The sequence below is a fragment of the Ptychodera flava genome, chromosome 16, assembly GCF_041260155.1.
Source record: "Ptychodera flava strain L36383 chromosome 16, AS_Pfla_20210202, whole genome shotgun sequence".
Classification (NCBI taxonomy): domain Eukaryota; kingdom Metazoa; phylum Hemichordata; class Enteropneusta; family Ptychoderidae; genus Ptychodera; species Ptychodera flava.
In genome coordinates, this window is record NC_091943.1 from 5,406,581 (window position 1) to 5,428,092 (window position 21,512).

A 21,512-nucleotide genomic window follows, 5' to 3' on the forward strand; every position below is an offset into this window, starting at 1 on the left:
CTGTCATGAGCGTCACGTGACCCGAACTCTTCTTCAGCTCAATAGTTCATAGTCAAAGCTATCTCTGTCACTTCCAGTGTGCAGTGACAGTGCACGTGACATTGTCCGTAGGCAGGCGCAGGGCGGTAGCTGTATTATCTTTGATAATTTTGACAATAATTTTGTTCAGTTTGTACAACTGCATTCTTGTTCTATATCCAACAGTGTGTTGAACTGTCAAGTATTCACCTTGCCACCATAAGCCTGTGAATATATACCCAGCATTTGTATCATTGACAAATGACTTTCAGTCTGGACTCTGATTCGATTTTCCATCCAATATTCATATATGCAAGCATTTGTCGACAAACTGAATATTGTGTGTTTCAGCATGCTGTAAGGAGACAGCAAGAAACTGTATTAGATATACTGCATAGAAATATTGAAAACATTATCAACAATTGCGGCTTCTGCCATGATACTAGACCTAAGCCTACTTGTTTATTTTTTTACGAAAATTCATACAGTTTTAGATTTTTTCGAGACAAAAGTAATGCAATGTGACGAAATGGTTCTAGATCTTGTATAATTATTACTAAAATTGGGAAAATTTGATGACATTAAAATTTTATTAAATTTTCATTGAATTAACCACCAAACCCTTGAATCGTAAGAAAGGTAACCAACAAATTTCCAGGTGCCCCTTTAGGGAGAGTAAAGCTTTCAAGTCCCCCTCTACTACCCCAAAAATTTTCGAATCCCCGAATTCCTCCAGCCCCTAACTGTTTTTGTGAACGAAGCCTTAGTGTTTAATCTACGAAGACCTGCCCACAAGTGATGTTTTGTAGAGTATTTATTCCACATTATGAAAAATATATTCCAACTATTTTACAAGAAATATGCAAACGTGGCTCCGCATTGTTTGAAACTCTCGGTGTTGCATCAAGTCGCTTTCTCAAAGTAAATAGCCTTACGTGGGTAGTCAATCACTAGCATTATAAACAAGCCTTTTCCTTCGCGTGTTTAATGAGTTGACAGTTATATAAGACCTACTTTCAGCTTCAGACGCCCAGCTCGTCTGACACTGCATCATAGGTCTACGTACGTCCACCGGCTGCCTGACAGATATTCACAGCAATAGCGAAGCAGGTCCAGATTTCAAAAAAATGGAGTATTTCATCTCGTTTCTTGTGATTTTTCATTGAAAACGATAGCCTCTACATACTACTGTGCCTAAACACACACTTTTCATGACACAAAGTCTAATATTTGACGAAAATCTCAGTGTGATCGATCATTCCCCATGTCTTCCTTTACTTTGGTTCAGAAATTACTTACACAATAGATCCCAACTAATCTCTGTCAATAATAATGCCTCATCATACCTTAATGTTACATGTGGAGTACCACAAGGATCTGTCCTTGGACCTACCCTATTCTTACTATTTATCAATGACATTGCCCGTTCCTCCACATACTTCAATTTTAGATTGTTTGCCGACGATACCAATCTATTTCATACGTTCCCTGCTAACCAAGTTAATATAAATTTAAATACTGTCGACATTCACCTCAATACTGTAGTGGACTGGTGCAGGGCTAACAAACTTACTGTAAACTACCTCAAAACAAATTACATTGTCTTCAGAAATCATAACAAACATATTTTCTTGAATGGTACTCTACACATCAATAATACAGTTATCAATGAGGTTGAAGTGACATCATTTGTAGGTATTCACATGGACAGACATCTTAAATGGTCAAAGCACATTAAAATGATTAATTCTACTATCAGAAAAAAGGTTGGCATCCTTTTCAAATTGAGACAGTTTTTACCACGCAATATCCTTATTCTTCTATACAAAACTTTCATCCTACCCACACATCACTTATGGTCTTGAAGTTTGGGGTTCAACATATCCCTCACATCTCAATAGTATCTTTCTTTCGCAAAAATGGCAGTCAGAGCTATAACTTTCAGTGACTTCACAGCAAACTCAGCTACTCTTTTCAAACAACTTAATATCTCGATATATACAAATTACATAAATTACATATCAGTACATTCATGTATGATCTTATAAATAATAACTTGCCACACAGTCTTACAACATACTGTCAGTTGCCTTTTCATTGCTACAGTACACGTCATAAAATTAATGGTAACCTTTATGTCCCAAGTGTCAACACTTCCTTGGGTAAATTCTCGATATCATATACAGGCTGCATCTATTGGAATACATTACCTAAACAAATTAAAACAAAAACCACAAGAAGTTCGTTCAGACACTCCCTTTCACGTCTCCTCATACACGGTTAGTGTTTTACATGACGAAGAGTTATATTCAACTTCACAAATATGTATATCATAGATATATAAACATATATATTTCACTATACATTTTGTTTTTTCTTATTTTATTTTATTTTACATATTTTCTACTTACTCGTAATGTATTTATTTAGTTATATATTTATTTATTTATGTAGTTGTTCTTATTTACTTAGTTACTTAGCACTTTCAAGTCTACTTTTACACAATTTTTTTTGTTTTGTTTTGTTTTTAAGTGATGAAGAGTTATATTCAACTTTACATATATGTATATCATATTTAAATATATATATATTTTATATACGTTTTTTTTTCTCTTATCGTTTTCTTTTTTACGCATTTCTACTTACTCGTAATGTATCTATTTAGTTATATATTTATTTATGTAGTTGTTCTTCTATTCACTTAGTTACTTTGTTACAATTAGGTTACGTTCATGTACACTACCCTCGATATACTTCAGTTTTCTTTTTTCTGCTTCGTTTTCTTGCTTTAACATCAAATGGCTTTGGGAACGGACTAGACTAGCATTTGCTATTTTCCGTTTCCATTTACCCTTTATCACAACACAACTCAGATGTACATTCATTATTGAATTGTAATATTATTATGATTAAGGGTAATAAAGATTATTATTATTATTATTATTATTATTATTATTATTCAGATGTTCGGCAACGTAAATTGAATAGAAATTACGTCATGAAAACGCATGCGCACAAATGTCAAAGTCGCCACCGGTTACCTTTGTCTGCAGGCAAACTCCCCGGCACAAGACCGGCACGACTGAAGTTCTTGTCACCAACTTTCATAAATGAAGTGAGTTATCATCCCGAAACTATCCTTGAATGAAGAGAATAGCTGCCAAGAATACATGTTCTGTTAAAAACGTCGCTAATTTATACATTAATTTATCAATTTGACAATCATATGTACAGCCACAGTCACGGGCCAACTGGAAATTAATAGTCTAAAATATGATATTTTTTCATAATTATTAAAAATAATAACTCGCAGTGAGTCGCAGTTATGAAATACACGTATTGATATCACACAACCCAGTTAGTATTTCAACAGGATTGGGCTTCCTTTCTAAAGAGCAGCACTCGATAAGTGAAAATCGCTAAATGTGTATGAGTAATGTATAACATGGGCGGTTGGCCATGGCTGCGGCCGGCCGGGGCACAAGCATTTGACCCGTCGCTTCGCGATCGGTACTAATTCTCAGTAGAGAGGTTCAGTACCGATCGCGAAGCGACGGGTCAAGTGACTAAGGGCCGGGGCGCCATTATCATATACCTAGATTCACGTGCATGGGAGAAAGCGCCCTCATATCCCAGCATTACGTATCACGCCCCGGCCCGGTGCCAAAATTTGGATGAACGCGTCAAATATCCTAGTATATTCGTGATATTATTTAAGTTATAGTAACGGTGGTGAAAATAAATTTTCACTTTCAAATTGCTATTCGGATAGTGCGCAAGTTTCAATTAGTAAAAATGAAAGATTTATCGAAAAAAAAAATATTTTAAAAGTGTTTAATTTAAAACGTTTCCATTCTCGATGTCGACAGTGCTAGTTTCTTACCGAAAGATCATTGCATGAACCCTTTCACCACTATGATTTCAACCAATTCCATTGTTTTCTTTGGTAAAGTTGGACCTCTAGAGAGGAAAATTGGGGTGAAAGGGTTTAAGACTTTGAAATGCTCCCCAGATTATGTATTCATGTCACCATAATTCCATCAAAGTGCTGCTCTGCCTACATGTAAGAAATTAAATATTTGTAGAATCGCGATATCTGAGGGCGCTGTCACACGACAACGTCAAGCCTGTGAAACCGAATGATTTGATGAACAGAGCGACCGTAATGTTCTTCTACATCACAGACTAATAGCGAGGTGGTGGATATCATCAGGACACATGAATGCTGAACGTCTTCATACTGTTTAACCCCTTTGTAATTAATTTCTAATTTGTGTAAAGGTTTTGTGATGCAAATTATATACTTGCTTAACTAGTAACTGACCCTAACCTTTTTCAAAACTCTGAAACTCTTAAACTAAAATGCAGACAGCCACCGGTACACGTCAAACATGCTCATTCCAATCTTCTGTCAATAAAAACAGGCAAACTTTTGTCATACTTTTCACTTTTTTAATAATTTTTTTCGCAAAGGAAAGTAAATGAATTAAAACAACGCTTATTACATTTTCTCTATATACTCTCTGAATCAAAAGTCGATAAAAGACATGATTATTGAAATCAGAGGAAATGTGAGAAGGTACAATACAGGAGTACCGTCGCACAAGTACAGGTGGATACAGCTTTGAATACCAGTAACTGTGAAATGAAAGAAAAAAATAGACAACCATTAGGTGATGGTTTGCCAGAGTGAGTGGTCTGTCACTTAGTTCAGTGGAATAAGCAGTTTTGCGCGACCCTTAAGAAAACGATAAAAATAAGAAGGCATAGACATTCACTTTCAATAAAATTGGAGGCTATTGTTTACTTTTCTTAAATAGGGTTAGTGTATGTGAATTTCTTGAATTGGGATACATCTTGAATGTCACATATTCTCATTATTCGCTTTGGAAGCACAACAAGTGTACATGTATAGGACAGAGAAACCTGTTGATGCAGGCCCCCTACCAAGGAAAAGATCAACAGTCATGTGTATCGCGAAATGGCTCTCTAGTGACAGATTTTCCTGCAAATGTGAAAACTATAGCGTAGGTTTCCGTGGAGAATTACAAAGAAGCCAAATATCTTACCTAATTACGATGTTTTGTAGTAGAGTCTCAATTTATTGAATTCTCCTTTAGAGATCGTCTCATCGTCTGGAATACAAAACAATTACAACATTATTATGGCAGTTATACATTTTTACAATTTTTTTCGGCTAATGCTAAAGCTTTTGCAAATGGAGTGCCAGAACACACCAAAAGCGTGACAGATATGTAATTTCAGCCTCTGTATGCGTAACCGAGTCCGTACACACACAAGAATAACATGTAGATTTCGTCACTTTATTCGATAAGACTTGCTAAACCCGTTGTAGACTACTTCTATGTCGATTTCATGAATCATTTTTAAACGTTTTTCTGTCAAACTTCGCTGTATCTTCTCATCCTTCCATTTCTGTCAGTAAACTCAAATAAGTCCATTATTGCTACTTACCATTTGCGTCATCATCGATCAACAACTCAACGAAGTTCTTGACACTTCCATGGTGACGGACCCATTCGTCAACCTCGATGTCACCATCTCCGTTCAGGTCCAGTTTACGAAAAACATCGTCGCTGTCTGGAACGGCATTTCTTGGCATATCGGTAGCTCCTCTCTTGAACCTGAGAGTACAGAAAAACGTTGCATGTCACGTAAAAACACTTTTGAAATAGTGACAGGAAAGGTATTAGCACAAAACTGAGAGCATTAGTAAGACAAGCAGTCCATAACGAAAATGCTAGCGCCACAGCTAATCATCAACAAACTTTATCATCAAACTTCTTCAATTGTACATTTTTGCATGAATAAGTCTTTTTTGCGTAAAACCGAAAGAAAGCGCAACACAAGAAAACGTCAAGCAACGGAAGATGACGATCTCAGCGATTAGGCACCTGTTGCGAATTCAGGGGGTTGGAATGAGATTTTCGTACACTTGTCAAACCAAACTGACTACACATTGCACTCTTTGAGAATTGAAGAAGCTCATTTACAAGTTGGCTGTATTTTGAATACTAATAAATCAAAATTGTGCAAACTGGCTCAAATCTATAACTGTTTTTACCTGTGTGTGATACCAACGCCGAGGGCGCCGGGACCAGGATCGAATGTTGGGTAAATTTCTGTGTAGTTTCCGTTGTCCCAGTCCCAGTGGCCCGGGGTGTCCCAGGCAGGAGTTCGACCAGAAGACGAGGTACAACCCTGTGTCACGGTGACCACAACGGCAAGCAGCGATACAACACACAGATAGTTAGCCATTGTATCTGAAAAAGGGGAAAGAGAGACAACTTGTTGAAGTCAAAGTTACAGATACTTAAGTACGTGACAGGTTTTTCGAAAGAAAATCGTGGAAAGATTCCTCACCTGATCCACATGGAGCGTGAAAGTACATGCAATGTTTACTTGTTTTCTCTGCAGAGTTTGTTTTCCTTCAGGCGCAACATTTCATCATATATAAACATAGTAAAAACGATTGAGCTTACTACCTTCGTGAGCAATTTTAAAGTCCGCAACGAATGGTCGGTGATCGTTCTGCATCCCTGTGAGTGAATGTTGGTTCACTAAGCTAAAATTACACTTACCTCAAAGGTGACTGAAACGAAGATGATATCAGTGATCTTTGAGTGGAGTGAAGACAGCTTCTATGTGCGATGGGAGACGCTCTGTGTCTGTAACCGAAAAGCGTACGGTCTTTTATACCCTATAACCCTGTTACTTGATAGCACGAAAACAGTCCTCAAGGACGATTGGCTTATGTTAACATCGTGGCGTAATGTAAAAAATTTCGTCGCCTGCGCGGTGTTTTGCTCAATGGTGTGTGGACAAACATTTTTTTTACGTTCAGCCTCGCTGCTTTTGCAAAACTTTTCTTGACACTGCATAAAATAAGTGTAGAATTCTTTGCAAAATGTATATATGCTTTGTCTACAGGACCCAAATTACCTGCATTAATTGTCCCTATTGTTACAATCCCATCCAAATAGTCCGATCTATTTGTTTCTTTTTACCGAGGACCAGTTATGCAATTTAACACGATTGGAACTAATTTGGGAAAATTGGATGGTGAAGTAAGGTCGTTTTAACCTACCAATGTAAGGGATGGACCATTAGACCTTGGGGGGGGTGGTCATAATGAAATTGTGAAAATTTTTTTTTTACTATTGTAAATTTCTAAATTTTTTTTTTCCAATTGAGATTAGCTGTGCAAATTTTTTTTTTCAGAGTAAATTTTCAGATTTATAATTTTTTTTTAGTTCGTCGCTGTCTGAAGATAAAGAGGGCAAAGATGTGGTGCGAAGCACCACAAGCTGCCGCGCAAGCGGCTTGAGCTTTTGAAAAATAGAGATTAAAATGGTGTTATTTGGTGGCACTTGGGGAGTATTTTTGCGGGGGGAGGTCAGGAGGGGGGGTGTCCCCCCTCCTGCTGTTGGAGCTTTTGAAAAATAGAGATTAAAATGGTGTTATTTGGTGGCACTTGGGGAGTATTTTTGCGGGGGGAAGGTCAGGAGGGGGTGTCCCCCCTCCTGCCATTGGAGTTTTTGAAAAACAGAGATTGAAATGGTGTTATTTGGGGGTGCACTTGGGGAGTATTTGTGCAGGGGGAGGTCAGGAGGGGGGTGTCCCCCCTCCTGCTGTTGGAGCTTTTGAAAAATAGAGATTAAAATGGTGTTATTTGGTGGCACTTGGGGAGTATTTTTGCGGGGGGAAGGTCAGGAGGGGGTGTCCCCCCTCCTGCCATTGGAGTTTTTGAAAAACAGAGATTGAAATGGTGTTATTTGGTGGCACTTGGGGAGTATTTTTGCAGGGGGGAGGTCAGGAGGGGGGTGTCCCCCCTCCTGCCGTCGGAGCTTTTGAAAAATAGAGATAAAAATGGCGTTATTTGGTGGCACTTGGGGAGCATTTTTTTCAGATAACACATCTTCCTCTGAAACATGGTCTTCTTGCTCCTCAGTAGCTTCCTATAGTTTTGAAAATTGACTATTTTGGTTCCCTTTCTACTGCGTGGTGAAATGCCTACATTCACCCTACCAAACATCATGCATATCTCATGATTTACAATTGATTTTGACAAGCTGAGAAGCTGTTTGCAAAATATAGTGAAATTTGCATATTTGTGTTTTTAGGGCAATTTATGCCATTCATGGTCAAAAAATCTGTATTCTCTGAAAGGGCTTGTCCTATTTCTTTGAAATTTGCTACATAAGTCCCTAAGATTTGTTTAAATCATGCTCTTTTTTTGTAGTGGAAAAATTCTTCAGATAATTGTCATTCAGCATTTGCTACACACAAACGATTATTCATGCAGATTTATTCAGTATTTGCTATCGAGAAACTTTCAAAGTTCAACCCTTTTGTATGGTATTGTGTTGGGATTTGTTGGATAGATGGCATTCTACGTAGTGTATTGTTGAATGTTAAAAAATGAGTTGCTGTTGTTTTCTTAGGCTGTTTTTTGAGAAAAAAGAATTGAAAATGCCTTTTTAAAAGCGAATAATACTTAATGACTTGATATGTTGTTTTATCGTTATTGACGTGTTTCTACTCGTTCACCAATTCTTGCATTCATCATTGCAATAAAACGCTGTGAAAAAATGAACCTGATGTGGCCTGCATCTGTTTACCTTGATCTTAAAAGGATAATACAACTTTCTGTCTTGACAACCATACCATAGTTTCATTGTTTTACCTAGTGTACCTGCTTGGTTTGTACGCAGGAAACAAGTAGAAAACAGGCTCTATAATTTTACAATTTTCAAGTGATCAGAATACAAAAGTCCTGAAAAGATAAGATAATCATAACTTCCAGTATAAGGGATACAGTCACTCTAAATGTATAAATTAAAATTAAAAATGACCTGGAGGATGTACTAAAAAATACAGAAAGTTGCTTCCTGTCGGTGAAATCTAAAAAAAATTCAAGATTTTAAAGACTTTGCAGATTTTTTTTTTACGCATTTGTCTTCTTATTTATTTTTTTTTTATTTTGCAAACTAGTTTGAAGATTTTTTTTTCCTAACTTTCTGCTCTGAAAATTTTTCTTTCTGTTTTTGACCACCCCCTCCCAAGATCTAATGGTCCGTCCCTAAGCTCATCTTCTTTGCCTTTTAAGTTATACACTTTTATGAGTAATTTGTAATATTGCAACATTCAGCTATATGGCACCTAACGCTTTTGAGATATTTGAAAAAATATGAAGATCCAATTATCCCAAATTAGTTCCAATAGTGTTAGTGTAACTTCCTTATTTTATCAATGGCTTTCTAATCAGTGTATACTCGCCTTCAGTAGAACAAAATATCAGGTCATTTCTCAACGTAACAAAACATCCGGATACTCTAATGTACTTACCCCTTTCCCGTGGAATTCACTAAATTGTCTTTTATTCAGATTATATTATCACAATACTGCGCTTACTATTACACGATTAGACGCGATATGAGAACTACCTTATCACAGTCTCATTGTCTGCATTGTATTGCAAATCTAAACACTTTGACTTTCATTATGACCTTGGCTCTTTAGGGGAGAACCATTTGATTTCTGGGGGGGGATATGGAGGATTTTGAGAAAAAAAAATTTGTCACCAGGTGAGAGAGAAGAAAAAAAAAATTGATCCTGTCATGGCCTGAGAAAAAAAAAATTGTCATAACAGACAGAAGAGAAAAAAAAATTGTCACAATGCACCAGAAATAAGCAAAATTTGGAGACTTATTCTCATGTATTCTTTGCCGGCGCGCCGCCATAGGCGGCGCAAATGTTTTTACCACAAGCAATTCTTATGTTTCTTTCCCAGCACTTATGATATAAACATGCACTACATAGGTCTACTTTACACCTCAGTACACTCAATGTTTTCCTTCCCTTTTCTGACCCAAGAAATCATATTGCAGGATTTCTGTTGCAATATCTCAATGGCATAGGCACTATCTAAAGGGGACTATTTGACTTCTGTAAATTGTGAAAATTTAAAACACAAGACAGGAGTCAATAAACTAGTATTAAAACCAATATATTATTTTCTTGATATAAATTTGTTAGAAAGATGTACCTTGACAATGAAAAATTGAGGAACAACAAATATATGAAATACAATGTGTGAGCCTTGTTTTTCTGACCACAAACACCGGATCGCAAACATACCATATTCAGGCTTTTCATTAGAAGCTGGCAGCTGGAGAAATGACACAAGAAGGTCACAGATTTTACGTTCCTGTATATTCATTTGTCTTCAGTCTCTGGCAAACAGAACTGTTTTTCACAAATTGTATTGTCATTGTTTGGTTGTTGAATATTGTGACTCAAAAACTGATCATGCAAAAAATGTAAAAAATATCAGTGTTCAATGTCATTTTCAAACAGTTTTACCGAGTGCAAAATAAACTGAAACTCCTCTCAGATTGCACCATTAAACACATCAATTTCTCAAAATTTCCAATACGAGAGGGGGAACCCCCCTCTCGTGCTCTCCCCCTTAGGGTATTCTAACAGTTTCACTTAGTAAACAAATTAAAAAACTCTCAGATTGCACCAGACTGCACCATTGCACACATCAATATCTTAAACATTTCCATGCAAGATAGGGGAAAGCCCCTGTGACACTTTCCCCCTAAGCCTCTCTCATGTTCTCCCCCTGTACTTTCAAATTCTGCCCGGTCAGATATCCTAGTGAAAACCCTGTCATAATATCCATCCAAATTAAACAATATACTATATGATTAGATACTGCGTGATCTTTTATATCTTTATTTTATTGTGACTTTGAATTTCATTTTGATGTGTTCACCTTTTTGAACCATCATGAGATAACTGATGATAGTCTAGCAGGGTACATCAGGATTTGATAGGTCTTTACTGTTGCTGTATTTTGTGAATTTTACAATTACATGTATTGGTATTTAACTTTCTAAGTGGGGGATCGGTCAAATTTCAGAGTTAGAGAGGGAGGTTACTCAAATTCATCATGGTTGGCGAAGGGGGGGGGTCACTCGAAATTTCGGAGTTTCAGGCCGTAAATAATGACGGGTCCCTTATATACAACGCATTACAAACTTGATGACCAATAAAAAAAAAAATTTGCACTGCTACTCCATTTGGAAAAAAAAAATTGATGCAGGTCTGACAGTAGAAAAAAAAAATTGCTGTCACTCTGACAGGAAAAAAAAATTTGCTCCCATACCCTCTTCCTCCATACCCCCCCCCAGAAATCAAATGGTTCTCCCCTTACACTCAACACAAGGGTTTCAGTGAGAGACAAATAGCACTGTCGTGATTTCTAAGAATGTACATCCTCGGAGAAAAGTTAAAACAAAGAAACAAACAGTCTGTTTTTGCACTTCATGACATAATCGAGTCGCTACAATCCTTTACAGTAAAATATTTCAATTTACTGAGCAGCTGTAATCTTAAAAACAGCAATTAGGATATCCATTGCCAATGTAGCGGATGTAGGGGGTATTAAATATACGAACAGTTTCAGGAAAACGTTACGCAATATTTAGTCTAGGTGCAGAGCCCGTGAAAAACTAGTCGCCGTTATTGCGCCGGTTTACGCACACATGACCATCATCCAACTTTTCAATAAAGGTGTTTTGGCTGCGCTATCCGATCTAAAACTGTTAAAAAAGACACCACTGTCCATATAAACTGACTTTTGGTGGTTCACGTGACCGAGGAGCAAACCTCTTCAGAAGAAGGTGATCTAATGTGAACGGTTTATTTTTGTCGGAGTACAGATGATTCGGAGAGTCTTCGAGTCGACGCGAGACAGATCTATGAGTTTATATTAGCACAGCTTTTTTTCAAAACCTCCACCTAATCTAATTTCTTCGGCAGTCGCAGTTATATTTAACATGTGATGCGAAAAGGTGAAAGTCAAACAAAGTCAGAAATGCCAAGCTAAAAATTCGAGACTAGCCTATTAGGGGAACACCATTTGATTTCTGGGGGGGTATGGAGGATTTTGAGAAAAAAAAATTTGTCGCCAGGTGAGATAGAAGAAAAAAAAAATTGATCCTGTCATGGCCTGAGAAAAAAAAAATTGTCATAACAGACAGAAGTGAAAAAAAAAATTGTCACAATGCACCAGAAATTAGCAAACTTTGGAAACCCTATTCTCATGTATTCTTTGCCGGCGCGCCGCCATAGGCGGCGCAAATGTTTTTACCACAAGCAATTCTTATGTTTTTCCCAGCACTTATGATATAAGCATGCACTACATAGGTCTACTTTACACCTCAGTGCACTCAATGTTTTCCTTCCCTTTTCTGACCCAAGAAATCATATTTCAGGATTTCTGTTGCAATATCTCAATGGCATAGGCACTATCTAAAGGGGACTTTTTGACTTCTGTAAATTGTGAAAATTTTAAAACACAAGACAGGAGTCAATAAACTAGTGTTAAAATCAATATATTATTCTCTCAATATAAATATATTAGGAAGATGTACAAGTTGACAATGAAAAATAGAGGAACAACAAATATAATGAAATACAAGGGAGGGGGTCACTAAAAAACTTGAAAACTTCAGGGGGGCGTTACTCAAAATGTGGAGAGGAAGAAGGAGGGCGGGGTTACTCAATTTTTTTTTGCGAAATAAATTGTAACACATCTCAGATTGCACGATTGCACACATCCATTTCTCAAAATTTTCGATGCGAGACGGGGGCACCCCCTCTCGTGCTTCCCCCCCCCCTTGGGTCTTCTAACAGTTTTACTGGTAAAAGACGAATTTAAAATAACTATCGGATTGCACTACACTGCACCGTGGCGCACATCAATTTCTCAAAATTTTCACAAGATCTAGGACAAAACTGAACTGTTGTGAATTCATCCTTTATTATCACAGAAACATGTTTTCATTTACCTCAGTTCAATGACCATTTTGACAGTTAAACATACCATATTCATGCTTTTCATTAGAAGCTGGCAGCTGGAGAAATGACACAAGAAGGTCACAGATTTTCCATTCCTGTATATTTATTTATCTTCAGTCTCTGGCAAACAGAACTGTTTTTCACAAATTGTATTGTCATTGTTTGGTTGTTGAATATTGTGACACAAACACTGATCATGCATAAAATTTAAAAAAATATTGCAGTGTTCAATGTCATTTTCAAACAGTTTTACCGAGTGCAAAATAACCTGAAACCCCTCTCAGATTGCACCATTAAACACATCAATTTCCCAAAATTTCCAGTACGAGAGGGGGAACCCCCTCTCGTGCTCTCCCCCTTGGGGTGTTCTAACAGTTTCACGTAGTAAAAGAATTAAAAAACACCTCTCAGATTGCACCAGACTGCACCATTGCACACATCAATATCTTAAAGATTTCCATGCAAGATAGGGAAAAGCCCCTGTGACACTTTCCCCCTCAGCCTCTCGCGTGTTCTCCCTTGTACTTTCAAATTCTGCCCGGTCAGATATCCTAGTGAAAACCCTGTCATAATACCCATCCAAATTGAACAATATACTATATGGTTAGATACTGCGTGAGCTTTTATATCTTTATTTTATTGTGACTTGCAATTTCATTTTGATGGGTTCACCTTTTTTGAACCATCATGAGATAACTGATGATAGTCTAGCAGAGTACATCAGGATTTCAAAGGTCTTTACTGTTGCTGTATTTTGTAAATTTTACAAATACATGTATTTGTATTTAACTTTTCTAAGGGGGGGATCAGTCAAATTTCAGAGTTAGAGAGGGGAGTTACTCAAATTCATCATGGTTGACGGAGGGGGGGTGTTGTGTGTCACTCGAAATTTCTGAGTTTCAGGCCGTAAATAATGACAACGCATCACAAACTTGATGACAAAGAAAAAAAAATTTGCATTGCTACTCCATTTGAAAAAAAAAATTGATGCAGCTCTGACAGTAGAAAAAAAAAATTGCTGTCACTGTGACAGGAAAAAAAAATTTGCTCCCATACCCATTTCCTCCATAACCCCCCCCAAAAATCAAATGGTTCTCCCCTTACAGAATTTAACATTTGCATCTAGAACAAAGTACACCCGTGGGCCACTTTAGTGTTGATCAAGGCTACTTGATACAGACAGAAATTCTGCTAGTAACAAAGCCAAATACCTCTGTCTGGGGTTGTAAATGAGAGTTTACGATTGTGCCACTGTGTTCAAGATTGAGACACAATTGTAAGGGGACCACCATTTGATTTCTAGGGGGGTATGGAGGATTTTGAGAAAAAAAAATTGTCACCAGGTGAGATAGAAGAAAAAAAAATTGATCCTGTCATGGCCTGAGAAAAAAAAATTGTCATAACAGACAGAAGTGAAAAAAAAATTGTCACAATGCACCAGAAATTAGCAAAATTTGGAAACCCTATTCTCATGTATTCTTACCGGCGCGCCGCCATAGGCGGCGCAAATGTTTTTACCACAAGAAATTCTTATGTTTTTTTCCCAGCACTTATGATATAAGCATGCACTACATAGGTCTACTTTACACCTCAGTACACTCAATGTTTTCCTTCCCTTTACTGACCCAAGAAATCATATTTCAGGATTTTTGTTGCAATATCTCAATGGCATAGGCACTATCTAAAGGGGACTTTTTGACTTCTGTAAATTGTGAAAATTTTAAAACACAAGACAGGAGTCAATAAACTAGTGTTAAAATCAACATATTATTCTCTCAATATACCGGTAAATATATTAGGAAGATGTACAAGTTGACAATGAAAAATTGAGGAACAACAAATATAATGAAATACACGGGAGGGGGTCACTAAAAAATTGAAAACTTCAGGGGCGTTACTCAAAATGTGAAAGGAAGAGGGGGGCGGGGTTACTCAATTTTTTTGACGAAATAAATTGAAACACATCTCAGATTGCACCATTGCATACATCCATTTCTCAAAATTTAAATGCGAGAGGGGGCACCCCCTCTCGCCCTCTCCCCCTTGGGTCTTCTAACAGTTTTACTGGTAAAAGACAAATTTAAAATACCTATCGGATTACACTACACTGCACTGTGGCGCACATCAATTTCTCAAAATTTTCACAGGATCTAGGACAAACTGAACTGTTGTGAATTCATCCTTTATTATCACAGAAACATGTTTTCATTTACCTCAGTTCAATGACCATTTTGACAGTTAAACATACCATATTCAGGCTTTTCATTAGAAGCTGGCAGCTGGAGAAATGACACAAGAAGGTCACAGATTTTCCGTTCCTGTATATTTATTTATCTTCAGTCTCTGGCAAACAGAACTGTTTTTCACAAATTGTATTGTCATTGTTTGGTTGTTGAATATTGTGACACAAACACTGATCATGCATAAAATTTAAAAAATATTGCAGTGTTCAATGTCATTTTCAAACAGTTTTACCGAGTGCAAAATAACCTGAAACTCCTCTCAGATTGCACCATTAAACACATCAATTTCCCAAAATTTCCAATACGAGAGGGGGAACCCCCTCTCGTGCTCTCCCCCTTGGGGTGTTCTAACATTTTCACTTAGTAAAAAAATTAAAAACACCTCTCAGATTGCACCAGACTGCACCATTGCACACATCAATATCTTAAAAATTTCCATGCAAGATAGGGGAAAGCCCCTGTGACACTTTCCCCCTAAGCCTCTCGCGTGTTCTCTCCCTGTACTTTCAAATTCTGCCCGGTCAGATATCCTAGTGAAAACCCTGTCATAATACCCATCCAAATTAAACAATATACTATATGGTTAGATACTGCGTGAGCTTTTATATCTTTATTTTATTGTGACTTACAATTTCATTTTGATGGGTTCACCTTTTTGAACCATCATGAGATAACTGATGATAGTCTAGCAGAGTACATCAGGATTTCAAAGGTCTTTACTGTTGCTGTATTTTGTAAATTTTACAAATACATGTATTTGTATTTAACTTTTCATCATGGGGTGTCACTCGAAATTTAAGGCCGTAAATTATGACGGCTCCCTTATACAACGCATCACAAACTTGATGACAAAGAAAAAAAAATTTGCATTGCTACTCCATTTGAAAAAAAAATGATGCAGCTCTGACAGTAGAAAAAAAAATTGCTGTCACTGTGACAGGAAAAAAAATTTGCTCCCATACCCATTTCCTCCATACCCCCCCCCAAAAAAAAAATCAAATCGTTCTCCCCTAACATTACAATGCACTGGTCCATGTACAAGTCTTGTTTAGGGATGGACCATTAGACCTTGGGAGGGGGGTGGTCAAAATGAAATTGTGAAATTTTTTTTTTTACTATTGTAAATTTCTGAAATTTTTTTTTTCCAATTGAGATTAGCTGTGCAAATTTTTTTTTCAGAGTAAATTTTCAGATTTATAATTTTTTTTTAGTTCGTCGCTGTCTGAAGATAAAGAGGGCAAAGATGTGGTGCCAAGCACCACAATCGGCCACGCAAGCGGTCACGGGGGGGGGGGTGGGAGGTCAGGAGAGGGTGTCCCCTGCTGCCGTTGGAGCTTTTGAAAAATAGAGATTAAATGGTGTTATTTGGTGGCACTTGGGGAGTATTTTTGCGGGGGGGGGGTCAGGAGGGGGTGTCCCCCTCCTGCTGTTGGAGCTTTTGAAAAATAGAGATAAAAATGGTGTTATTTGGTGGCACTTTGGGAGCATTTTTTTCGGATTACACATTTTCCTCTGAAACATGGTCTTCTTGCTCCTCAGTAGCTTCCTATAGTTTTGAAAATGACTATTTTGGTTTCCTGGCTTCCCTTTCTACTGCGTGGTGAAATGCCTACATTCACCCCACCAAACATCATGCATATCTCATGATTTACAATTGATTTTGACAAGCTGAGAAGCTAAAATAAGCTAAATAATATAGTTAAATTTGCATATTTGTGTTTTTAGAGCAATTGTTCCCTCTTTGATCAAAACATCTATTTCTCTGTAGCAGCATGTCCAAATTGATTGAATGTGTATAGATGTGTTGAAAATTCAATATTTTTTGTCTTTTGGGGCAATTTATGCCATTCATGGTCAAAAAAATCTATATTCTCTGAAAGGGCTTGTCCAATTCTTTGAAATTTGCTACACAAAAACAATTATTCATGGAGATTTATTCAGTATTTGCTATCGAGAAACTTTCAAAGTTCAACCCTTTTGTATGGTATTGTGTTGGGATTTGTTGGATAGATGGCATTCTACGTAGTGTATTGTTGAATGTTAAAACATGTGTTGCTGTTGTTTTTTGAGGCTGTTTTTTGAGAAAAAAGAATTGAAAATGCCTTTTTAAAAGCAAAATAATACATAATGACTTGATATGTTGTTTTATCATTATTGACGTGTTTCTACTTGTTCACCCATTCTTGCATTCATCATTGCAATAAAATGCTGTGAAAAAATGAAACTGATGTGGCCTGCATCTGTTTACCTTGATCTTAAAAGGCAAATACAACTTTCTGTCTTGCCATCATACCATAGTTTCAATGTTTTACCTAGTGTACCTGCTTGGTTTGTACGCAGGAAACAAGTAGAAAACAGGCTCTATAATTTCATAATTTTCAAGTGATCAAAATACAAAAGTCCTGAAAAGATAAGATAATCACAACCTCCAGTATAAGGGATACAGTCACTCTAAATGTATAAATTAAAATTAAAAATGTGCCTGGAGGATGTACTAAAAAATACAGAAAGTTGCTTTCTGTCGGTAGAATCTAAAAAAAATTCAAAATTTTAAAGATTTTTGCAGATTTTTTTTTTACGCCTTTGTCTTCTTATTTATTTATTTTTTTTATTTTGCAAACTAGTTTGAAGATTTTTTTTTCCTAACTTTCTGCTCTGAAATTTTTTTTTTTCTGTTTTTGACCACCCCCTCCCAAGATCTAATGGTCCGTCCCTTACATGTATTTCAATTTCCCCATACACACTGTCTGCATGGAATACACAATTTCACTTGATCCAGTGATCTCATAAAAGTGTGTGGCCTCAATAAACTAACTATCGAGAAGAGGCTTTCATGATCGAATGGAAGTATTATCCTGTGTCTCGATTTTTAACACGGGGTGCCAATCGTTAGCTCTCATTTACAACCCCTGGCAGGGCCTGTTTTGTCTTTTATACAAGCAGAATTTCTGTCTATATCAAGTAGCCTTGATCAACACTAAGTGGCCACGGGTGTAATTAACCAAGGACATCGCATAAGATTTCCAGAATGGTGGTCGCTATCTCGTTCACGCAAACCGTACTGTCTAAATAGATTGGATAAAGAAGCAAAATAAAAACATATACGAGACAAAAAATCCCAAGGCTAGGTCTTCAGGTTAATTCCTAAGTCAATGATAAAAAGAAAAAAAGAGAAGCATCGAAATGTCTCGGCGGTTTCGCTGGGGATGTACTTTGAAGCAAGGAAATAGCGTAAAGAATGTAAACCATGGGCCTAAATAATATCCCCAAACGCAGTCTTTCCGAATAAGGGGTGGACCATTTGATATCCTTGGGGGTCTGGAAGATTTGGGGGGGGGGGCACTATTTTTTCCCCACATGTTCCACTGGATGTTTATTTTCCCTTGTGAATCCTGGCAATTTTTTTGCATTCTTCCTTCAAAGAATTTTTTTTAATGCAGCAATGTTGCAAAATCAATCTATTTGTCATACATCAACGAACTTGTACATAAGTGCAAAGTTTATAAAAAACTAAACTTTAATTGGAATAACATGGCACTTGGTTGTGCCTGGACAGTGGCTTAGATCGATATTTGTTTGACAGTTGATTCCACAATCCTTGGTGTTTACACTTGTTTGCGTTAGAAAGATTACGTTCATAATATAGAAGTTTCTTTTGTGAGTTATTTTAAAGTTAAAGTTATTTGTTAAAGTTACCTTAACTAAGTGCAATGGTTTTTTTGTATGTAAAAGCCTTGATTTTCAAAAGTCTTTGTTGGCATGATAATAATATAATAATCATACCAGAGAACAATATTATTTATTGGTCATCACAGGAGATGATTTGCATGTATCTACAGAGTGTGTTCTCTTATCTAGAATCAGTGAGCCAAATGTAACTGAAAATTAATTTCAAGAGGCTTTTGGAAAGATAAGAAAGGTGCACGGAAATGAAAAAGTTACATCCCAAAAGGTTCTTGCTGATACTGTGATAGATTTTTTTTCTTCCACGTTAGCTTGCCAGTTGTTTTTTTCATAAGTCACCTAAGGCAGAATTTTTTCCCCTTGTATCTGCTTGGAATTTTTTTTTCGAAAATCTTCCAGACCCCCCCAGGATATCAAATGGTCCACCCCTAAGTGCTTGGGAAGCAGTCGCAATTACCATCAACTTACGAGACCTAATGCGGAAGACATCGTGATGATTGGTTGAGAAAGAACCAAGGAAGAAGTTCAATGAACTGTATTCGCAAATGTTGTGCTGCTAGGCAAGGCCACCATCTGGGTTTGAAAAACTGGCATGGCGGGCGGTAGGAAATTTAACTGAGATAAATATTTACAGTCAGTAAAAGACCTCGTGACAATGGCCGTTCACAAACTCAATAAAATCACTCGTATGGTGTTTCAAAGTCAGAAATACTATAGGTAGAACCTGTTGTGTGTACGCTCTGCCCTCACGCCATGTTTTACTGTTGCCATGGTAGTATCTATTGGCCAGTGATAGCAAAGCAGAGAAAAGACCCGTACAGAGCCAGCCACAGATTACAGTCACAACAATACACAGTTCGTTGCCACTCTAAATTTGGAGGGTCGTTTTCGAACGACTGCGCATGCCCAGACCTCAACTCGATTACGTCACTGACTTCGAAGTCTTCGTGTTTTGAACGAATCATTGTTCCCGGATTTCGTGGTGAACATAGCAACATGGGAAAAACGATTCTCGAAATACCGGAGATGCTGCAAATCGCATTTTAAGGCTATCCATGTGAAATTCAACACTGTTTGCAGAGGTCATAAGAAAGATAAATGACACAGTGATTATATACACTGTGTAGTAACTTTCGCCGTAGAATGAATACGGGTAATGGTGTCGCTTGTATATTTATGCATAGATTGTGAACTAAATAAGGGTTTACAGAGGGTTGTTTACATAAACAGATTACAATGTGTAAAATAGGATTTTATTAATCATAATCATAATTTATTAATAATCATAATTTTAACATCAATGATGTTTCAAGAAGTATTTACACAAAATAGACGCCAATATTTGTAAAAAGCAATATTTTATTGTTCTGTAATATTCAAAATTTATCAATATTTATAATTTTTGATCATAACTGGAAAAAAAACGACGCAAATTATGTCTAATTAGCCTGTTCCTCAACAACACCACACAATAAACCAACGCACATAGCAAAGACGGTGTTTACATGAGGTGGATCTATTTTATGGTGAAGGATTCACCATTATAATGAAAGAGCTCTGATAATAGGGATCCTCTTCCAGCATAAAAAATACTTCTAGGTTTTGTTGCACATTACTGTTTCTCGACGTTTAAACAGCGCTTCTCTGCGCAGGCGTAACATCGCTGGCAAACGTCCAGGGGAACTTGCGATATTCATTTGTTACTTTTAATCAACTGAAATCAGCGATGTAACACTACCTCACCCCGTGATTCTGTGACTCAGGGTTTGGTAATATTTGGCCGAATACAATTTCATCCTATGCTGTCACTCAAATTGCACATGTAAGGTAGACCACTGCGATCGAAATTGCATACTTGAGTTTAAACACAAGCAAGGATGATTCCCGAAAGCTGTTGATACTACAAAGGAACAGGGACATCTGAAACTCCCTCTTTAGACTTAACCTAAAATAGTTACTTAACCTAAATCTGTTAAAATAGTTGAAATATATTATTAGAGGTTTAAACTGCTAATTTCCTCCTGTCCTCGACGAAGCGAGTTTGTTCGTCATGTGCTTGTTTGAATCATCCGCAGACCCATAAAAACTGTTATTGTTTAAAGGCACGATAAATGTGACAGTCACTACGGGAGAAAAAAGGGGACTGAATACGGTGAAATCCCGCTACAAGGTTGGGGGATTCCACGTTCTCTTGTGCATTGTTTAATAGATGTTTAGATCAAATTTCATTACGCGGCGGTTGGCACCCTGGGAGACATGATCAATACCGATCATTTAAAGTAATGGGACATGTTATACGGTATTAAGTTCAGTGAGCTCCAACAACAAAAATACTTCCGTGATTTGAGACAGATGAATTGTCATACTATTGGGCAGTTCTTAATTGCAATTAAATTTATCATTTCTTTCCTTATCTTTCTTTTAACCTAGTCTATAAATGACAGTTCGAAAGTGCCGGCATATACACGGTAGCGTTTACACTTAGCTGGAACAGTTGAATCCCGTTATGGTTCGAAAGATCTCCAGAACATAGAATGAACCTGTCCCTAGTGAAGTCATCCTCGCATTTTGCTTCTGTAGTCGAAGGATTTCAGCTTCAAAGTTCAAGTTCCAGGGTTTTTCCTGAATACATGTCAAACATGATATCGTCCGTAGTACAGTATTACAATTTGC

General features: G+C 37.1%; 1 protein-coding gene across 1 annotated transcript; it reads right to left on the reverse strand.

The window, feature by feature from the left end:
- Positions 1-4,448: 4,448 nt before the first annotated feature.
- On the reverse strand, positions 4,449-6,760 carry LOC139152614 (uncharacterized). Its single transcript, XM_070725855.1, has 5 exons — positions 6,621-6,760; positions 6,104-6,302; positions 5,494-5,663; positions 5,088-5,153; positions 4,449-4,656 (listed from the first exon to the last, which is right to left on the reverse strand). The coding sequence occupies exons 2-4, from the start codon at positions 6,295-6,297 to the stop codon at positions 5,092-5,094; spliced, it is 426 nt and encodes a 141-aa protein (XP_070581956.1). The 5' UTR covers positions 6,298-6,302; positions 6,621-6,760; the 3' UTR covers positions 4,449-4,656; positions 5,088-5,091.
- Positions 6,761-21,512: the final 14,752 nt, after the last annotated feature.